The sequence below is a fragment of the Antrostomus carolinensis genome, unplaced genomic scaffold (genome assembly GCF_000700745.2).
Source record: "Antrostomus carolinensis isolate BGI_N321 unplaced genomic scaffold, ASM70074v2 scaffold12884, whole genome shotgun sequence".
NCBI lineage: Eukaryota > Metazoa > Chordata > Aves > Caprimulgiformes > Caprimulgidae > Antrostomus > Antrostomus carolinensis.
Genome location: NW_010312894.1, coordinates 58,907 through 66,993, shown reverse-complemented (window position 1 = coordinate 66,993; position 8,087 = coordinate 58,907). Strand labels below are relative to the sequence as shown.

Genomic DNA, 8,087 nt, shown 5'->3' with positions numbered 1-8,087 from the left:
GCAGTACCTTGCCCATGCTAAGGCTTCCCTTGGAAGAGCATGCTGGCTGCTAGTGCCTGTTGTGGAAAACATATCACGGCTCACTGCACAGCTGATTCATGTACAAGGTAAAGAGATACTGTGCTGTTGCTTGGGGCTTGAAGGTGCCACCTATTCATGGCCACCTGGGGTGGGAGGCAATTGCCTTTCTGCATGGGCCTAGTGAAAGCTGGCAGATTGACATTTCACTGCTTAAACACAATCTAACTGTCCTGCTTCTACTTTATTTTAGCTTTATGATGCTATTGATCTTACATATTTTTCTATATATTACTTTTTTGGAGTATTCAGAATGATACATGATGTATTATTGTTCCCTGAAGTTTTTGAAGGCATCATTTTCATAGATATACAATAGGAGATGGTAAACCAAATAAAAAAAGTTCTATTTATGCTTTTAGCTCATGAAGCAACAGCACATCCATTGAAATTTAAATGAAAATGGGGACTGTGTCACACACTATAGCTCTCTGGAAAGCTACAGTGGGAGTCTAGCAGTCCAATTCATTCCTTTGTAGAATGTACTAAGGCTAATGGTCTTGCTGGGAATAAAATGTATTTTTTGCAGAATGGTTCCAAGAACAGACTTTGCTCTTTACCAGAAAATATAAAAGAAAACAAATGCTTACTGTGTCTTTAGTATGCTAAATATGAAATTCTTTGCACAATGGAATGTTAGCAGTAGCCGTAATCATGTTTTCCTTTCATCCTAGTAAACGTAAGAGAGGACTGCTGTAATTATATCTCAGATAAAAGGAAGCAGAATTTCTGGATAATATTATAGTTGGTCTGATTGTTTTGTTGATAGGGAAAAATAAAGAGAGAGACCACATGAATACTTGTTTAATGAACAACATATTTACTAAGCAGTGCAGACTGTACATAATGCATTTGACTTTGGATGCAATGCAGTAGGCTTATTTTCTTCAAGCACATTTCTTAATATTTTACTACAGCTATTGTGTTCACTTTTTATCTGTCCAGCTATTCAATTATTTTTACAGTATGCCTATAGCACAACCCTAAAGCATTTAGCTTAACTACAGTCACCAGTGCAGGTACAATCAACGTCTGCATCCACAGACTCCACAACATCCTCAGATGCAGATTTCTTATCTCTGCTTCTCTGCCATTCCAGCAGGCTTACAGCAGTATCTGTCAGAAGAGTGAAGCCATTGTTAACATCAATCAAATTAACACATTTCAAGGAAATACTGTTTTGATGGCTGCCAACTCCCTCATCAAGTAAAAAATGAAATCCTGCCCCCACAACTGACATCTAACTGACTCATTGACTTGGAGCTGGATTTTCATCCATGATATAATTACTATAATACTTCCCAAAAACCAAAATGAATAACATTTCATGAAGCACAAAGACAACAAGAAGGAGGCTGTAAAAGTGCTGGAGGTAGCCACCGTCAATGTAAGACCGCCACGTACCAATACACATCAGCAATCTCTTTTTATGTTAGTGCTGCATATTGCTGCATATTTCAGCTGACTATTTGTCAAAGTTCATTCTGAAGGATAAGCCCTTTGGAGAATTTTCAGAGGTTCATAAACTTCTAATTAAAGTTTCCCATATATTGTGAAATCTGGCAGAGCATTGTCAGTTGCAGTATTAACCTTAACACACTGCTTTATCAACAGCAGCTTGAAAAAGCCATATCCCTTAATGCTGAAATAATCTAACTGGAATAATGATATTCATCCTCCCAATAAATATTCTTAGCTAGTTGGAGGTTTATCATTGCATCTGGAAGAATATTAGGACATCCATTTAGATTAAGTTTGTGTAATGAGGAGTAAAGCTTTCATAATTTTACCTCCATTTGTTTTATCCCTTAGTTGGACAACACATTTATAAAATGCCATATCTCAACACAGAGAAATCTGGAGACCACTGTATGGGTTCAGGTTGTATTAGTCACTTATCTCCTGAAATGCTAACACTCTCCTTGGCTAAATTACTGTCCAACATGAAGCACAGGATTTGCATAATAAATTGGGTAATAAATATTTCCCAGAAAGGTGCTGGAGATGATTTTTAAAAATATAATATATTTTCAAGCTGTGAAATGAGAAATGTTATAAAATGTCTGAGTTTTGTTTTTTATATACTTTAATTCTTATTATGTCTCTTACTCTTGAGCACACTGTGAGTCTGATCACATTCAAAGCTATGTAGGAAATAGTTCCCTTGGCAAACTGGATCATGGCTGAGTAACTATGATCCCTATGGGTAGGGCTTGTGGCATGTTTGAAATGTAAAGCAATATGGGGATTTAAACTTGGAGTAATGTCTGCTTCAGTCAAGATCCTAAAACTATAGTCTCACTGATCTGAGAACAACAGGGGAAATTCCGCATCCATGTACTTCATTTCATACTCGCTCTGCTAGTGGCAGTGATGGGGTCCTTTGAAACAGCAGACTATTAGGTCTGAGTTCTCATATAAAGAGCTGAGAAAAGGTCTCTGTCCAATGTAGGCAAATACGTGCTCCTAGCTTGAGAAAGACGAGGATTTTGTTTCTGCTGCTTCTCCAAGTCATTGAACACAGAAAGAAAAAGAACAGTTTTTAAGGGCTGGCCTTATATTCCTATTGATCCTTAGCCTGAGGAAAAGCAATCATCTTGCTAAAAAAACCCCCACAGATGGCATCTTTTTCCTTCCTCTTCCTTCTCGTCCTCCTCCTTCTTGTCTTCCTCCTCCTTTTCCCCCCCCGCCTCCTCCTCTCCTCAGGATAAATAAATTAAAAAAGCCCTTGCTTAGGAGTGCTGCTAGCAGACTTGCCAGTCTCTGGTTCAGTAAGTGAACCAGAGAAGCCTGCAGTTGCTGTAAACGCAGCAATGGCTGCGACAACTAACATATCCTTTTTTTGTGATTTTCCTCTTTTCTTACACATTTTCGTGAGAGAATGAGACAGCTTTATTACAGCCTAATATTCTGAGGCAGTGAGTGGCCTGGAGTGATAACATTTCAGAAATATAGACTTGGACACACAAAAGAAATCTGTGAAATGTGGATATGACAAGATTTTGGAAGGTGTTCTTGAGGAGGGTGGGTTTTTCTTTTCATAAAATAATGCATCTATTCACATCTCAGGGAGTCATCAGAAAACTATTAGCACTCTCTCTGTGCTACTTGTTGAATAGGCTGTTGTAGATGGTTGACTATTACAGAAAGATAGTCATTGCTTTTATGGGTTGATTCAGCACATTGCAGTTATTAATAACATGAGCAAAGTGCAAAGTTCTACACAGATGTTTTTTAAAATCAGACATAAAATACTCTATTCCTCTCCGGTATTACTCCACGCAGGGGTCCACCGGCTTCAGTGAAACTACACTGGATTATTCCAGCTAAGAATGGATTTGGCAAACAATGACTAACACAGACCACTTTGATAGATACTCCCTAATGGTAGGTTTCCCTCTAACCTATGTGTATATATATGTGCCGTGTAATTAATTAAAAGATTTAGAAATCTTTTTTCTTTAAGAATTCTTTAAAAGAATTAAAAAATGCACCAGAAATATCTGTAGGTTCCATGTTAGATTCTCCTCTCACGCTTATATAACTTCAGTGTGAACCTGTGTTAGACAATGCATCACATCCCTGACAAATTGGTACAAGTGAAAGGAGAAAAAAGACTGGTATTTTTAAAAATCTGGGGCATGAGTATGTGTGTATAAAATACCTTCAAAATTGAGCCATTTTTTTTGAACAATCTAGAGAACACTTCACCAATGTATTTTTTTGCTGATGTATTGCACAGTGGCATAGCATGGCAGACTAATCACAGCAGTCATGTCACACTACTTGACTGACTTTCAATTGCCTTCCTTGCCCTGGTCTACACAAAATTGCAGGCTGTAATGTCCATAAAATGACTCAGTGTTGCTTATCTCAACTTTATGAAGATCCTGAAAACGTGAAAAAATTTTTATTGATCACTGCTGCCCCTTTTACCACCTCAAATGTTTTTCTCCAATGATGCTACCTGCCATCATCTGAACTAGCTTTTAGCTGGCCAGTACTGTCAGTGGTTATAACAAATACTAATGGGATTAAAACCATCAGCTCAGAGAGGAGCTGGAGCAATACAGGTCTGTGCCTGGCTGTGCTGTGTTTTGTTCTTTTGAGTGCTCTGACAGAGCTCCTACAGTACATGACACAGAGAGAGAAAAATATCATACCTTTTGGGAAACAGTGGAAGCCAACCTTAACTGAGGTTTTTTCGATTGGAGTACAGTCTTTCATACATTTCAGTACTGGGTCAACAGAGTAGCACGTAGATTCCTCTCCATCAATAGTAGGATTTCGATTCAGCTTCACATAACTGCGCTGCAGTTTGCACCCTAAGAGGGAAAGGAAAGGTAGTTAAAATTGTAGCAATAAATCCCAATCGATCCTTGCAATAATAAAGGTCCGTATTTTCTCTTCAGCTTTTATTAAAACACAGGTGCCTGACAAACCATTTTCACAGTAGTGAGGTTATTGAGATAGGATGATAATAAGTTGGGGGATAGAGGAAAGAGTCTAAAAGGGGAGCTATTTTAAAAATCTAATTGCACAATATAACCCAAATGGGATCATGTATACCCAGTTTTTTAGAACTACATAATACACAGAAAATAACCTCTCATGTCTAAAAGCTATTAAGAATAGATACTGTAAGCACAATGGCTACTTCATTGCATTAGGAAAAATGTCAACTGTACTGAATGGATAAAAAAAGAGGCAGCTTTTATATAATAACATCAAGGATAATTTTTGTATTGGATTATTTTTATAATGCTGCAATTATCTCACTAGAAAGGTATAATGTAAGTTAACAGGATCCCGGCTATGACTCCGTTTCCTGACACGCAGATAAGTACAATTCTGCTGCCACTGAAGTCAAGGAGAAAACAACCATTAACTTCAATAAAGTTATCTCAGGTCTAAGGTAAATGGAAACCTACAGAACAAAACTGTATTGATGTTATGGGAGACCATAATTCTTTTTCCAGATACATGTGAGCTGGAAGCTCTTTTACTTTAGGGGTATTTCTAAATATTTCCCTGAGATTGCATCCTCAGATGGTGCAGAACAAAAATGAAATTTTGTGCATTCTGAAAATTTACATAAACTTAAGATCTGACACTGCATTCACAGCCTGCCACTTGTTTGATTAAATTAAGTCTGCAGACAACAGCTGAAAATGCTTTGATTTAGTGGTAAAAATCATACTTACTTCAGTAGGAGCAAGATTAGGCCTGATTTTGCCTCTCCAAGAAAAAAGCTACTCAGTGTAAGAAATTATAGCAGAATCAATTATTTAACACTGAACTACACATGAAATAAAGACTTTTGCTGTAGTATATATTCTCTAGATTCACAGTGTTTTAAACAGTCAGTGGTTAATTAATTTAAAATGGATATATATTGCTATTGTCTTTTCTAAGTAAAAGATATCTCCTGCTTAAAAAAAAAAAAAATAAAAAGAATTGCTAGCTATTGGAAGAGGAAAAGTGAAATTGTATTCTCCCAAAGCATAAATTGTTTTCAGATCTACTCACCACCAGAGCAAGTTTCTTCTAGCAAAATCCATGAATGAACAAAAGCAGAACAGCTGTGTGCCAGCTTATGATTTGGCATTAGGAGTTCATTGTGCTTTTCTCTGTCATTATTTCCACAAACTCCACAGGTCTTTCCTCTCATCCATGAAGCAACAGTAAGCTATAAAATAGCACATCTCTGTAGTGAATACTGAAGTGTTGGGCTGTTACATTGCCAAGATACTAAACAGAAAGAAAGTAGCCAACGGCATCCTGGCTTGTACCAGAAACAGCATGGCCAGCAGGACCAGAGAAGTCATCCTTCCCCTGTACTCAGCCTTGGTGAGGCTGCACCTTGAATACTGTGTCCAGTCTTGGGCCCCTCACTACAAGAAGGACGTTGAGGCACTGGAGCGTGTCCAGAGAAGGGCAAGAAAGCTGGTGAAGGGGCCGGAGAACAAGTCTTATGAAGAGTGGCTGAGGGAACTGGGGTTGTTTAGTCTGCAGAAGAGAAGGCTGAGGGGAGACCTAATTGCTGTCTACAACTACCTGAAAGGAAGTAGTAGCAAGGCAGGTATGTACATTTTCTCCCAGGTAACTAGTGATAGAACAAGAGGAAATGGCCTTAAGTTACACCAGGGGAGGTATAGCTTGGATGTCAGGAAGTACTTCACTGAAAGGGTTATCAAGCAATGAAATGTGCTGCCTAGAGAAGTGCTTGAGTCACCATCCCTGGAGGTGTCCAAAAAGACAGCTAGATGGGGTGCTCGGAGATATGGTTTAGTAGTGGACAGGTACAGTTGGACTCGATGATCTCAAAGGTCTTTTCCAACCAGGGATTCTATGATTCTACTAATCTTGAAAGTAAGCCAAATACCTTAAGGATCACACCATCAAAAGTCACATTCTTCAGTCCATGTGCTGGAGCTTCCACAATAACTGTTGTTCCATTTTTATAAACTTTAACATTGTCTGTAAAAAGATAGTGAATCATAAGATGATCTGCTTAACTTCAAATTAATGGACAAACTGAGTAGCACAAAATATACCATAATGCATTTTCCTTCACAATGATAATTTTGCTGCTATTGCACTACTGCTGGATTTTTTTTTATTTATTTTTTTTTTTTGTGGAAAGAGAAAGCAAAAGTAGAAGAAATTATCTCTTTATTTGTAAAAATATTCTACTGCTGTTCCCTGTAGTTGGAACTGACTCTTGTATCCAGTCTGCTAAGCCTCAAAATGATAATGACATTTGTGGTGCTCCAGCTAAATATCTGAACCAAAGCATCTAACTGTGACTATAACAAACACTTTTTTTCTAAACAATCACCAACCTGGACATACCATATATATAAGAAAGAGCTTTATTTACCTGTCAACTATGCTGGGAGAAAGTAAGAATGTATATACTGTAGAAAACAGGAATGTAAGTCAATATAAATCTTAAGAAAGTAAATGCTCTATTTTTTCTTTGAATTAATCCCACTTGTGGGTTTTTTCACATTGAGATTTTTCTGTGGAATTTATAACAACACATTGAAGATATTTAGTTTCCAGGTCAGCCCTTGAAAAGTGGGTATCACAGCTTACCTTTTTCATACTCAGAAACTCCAGTGTGTGATAAAACTGGTTCTTCATTGTATGCCACAAGGAGAGATGAATTTGTGGCAGGACAGATTGTGATGTTCCTTCAGAAACAGAAAAAAAGAAGAAACTAGTGTTTAATTAAAAATGTGAAAGGTAGAGAAATTTGTGACCAAAGCTAGTAAAGAAGCAGTTTGAACATCTGAATTTTGAATGAATGAATGAGCTGCTTTCTTTCCAAAATGCAAAATTTATTGGGACATTGGGTTTTGACATTCAACCTTTAAAGAAAAGACAGCATGTGGACTTAATGAAGAGACTATCAGATAATAGTGGCTGTGAAATTGAAGACAAGAGCAACTAAACCAAAAAGAGTCTCAGATGAGGATTCCTCATGGAAATCCCATCTTTCCCCAAATATCTGATTGCAAACCAGTTTCACCTAGGAGCTAGACTTCTCCCATCCCCAGACTAACTCCCTGAAACTTTATACCTAATTCCTGAGCCCTCAGGATAAACCACACTTACACTGAGGTTGTATTTATGTGAACCTCTCTTGAGAAAGACTGAGGATCAACCTTTCTTGTAGTAATGATGAATTTTGGGTGTTCAGTACAATCCTGGGCCACTATCAGGTTGCAGCTTTTATTGAAAGAATATGTACGGCTCACGTGATCGAATGTTTTGAAATCTCCCTCGCTGACTTCACATGTGGCTGCAAAACAAAACCAGAAAAGAAGTGGCAGATGTGACAATGGCATCTATGCTGCTGTGAAGTATTGAAGGACACCTCTGTGAGACTGAACTAGCCAGCAAACAGGAAAGAAACTTCAACATCTCCTTGGCAGAAGCTTTCAATGCTGCCAGAGTCTGTAATGACAGGATGTCACTACGGAATAGCTACCAGATATAGA

At 37.9% G+C, this 8,087-nt stretch overlaps 1 protein-coding gene across 1 annotated transcript in view; it reads right to left on the bottom strand.

Annotated features, from left to right (window-relative positions):
* Nucleotides 1-881: 881 nt before the first annotated feature.
* The window catches only part of LOC104524324 (vitellogenin-1), a 43,982-nt gene continuing 36,776 nt past the window's right edge, over nt 882-8,087 (bottom strand). The window contains exons 31-36 of the mRNA XM_010167157.1: nt 7,702-7,888; nt 7,180-7,277; nt 6,464-6,558; nt 5,608-5,767; nt 4,242-4,403; nt 882-1,194 (exon numbers count right to left, since the gene is read on the bottom strand). Of these exons, the coding sequence (XP_010165459.1) occupies nt 1,076-1,194; nt 4,242-4,403; nt 5,608-5,767; nt 6,464-6,558; nt 7,180-7,277; nt 7,702-7,888 (821 nt within the window). The 3' untranslated portion in view covers nt 882-1,075. The remainder of the gene's footprint in view (nt 1,195-4,241; nt 4,404-5,607; nt 5,768-6,463; nt 6,559-7,179; nt 7,278-7,701; nt 7,889-8,087) is intronic.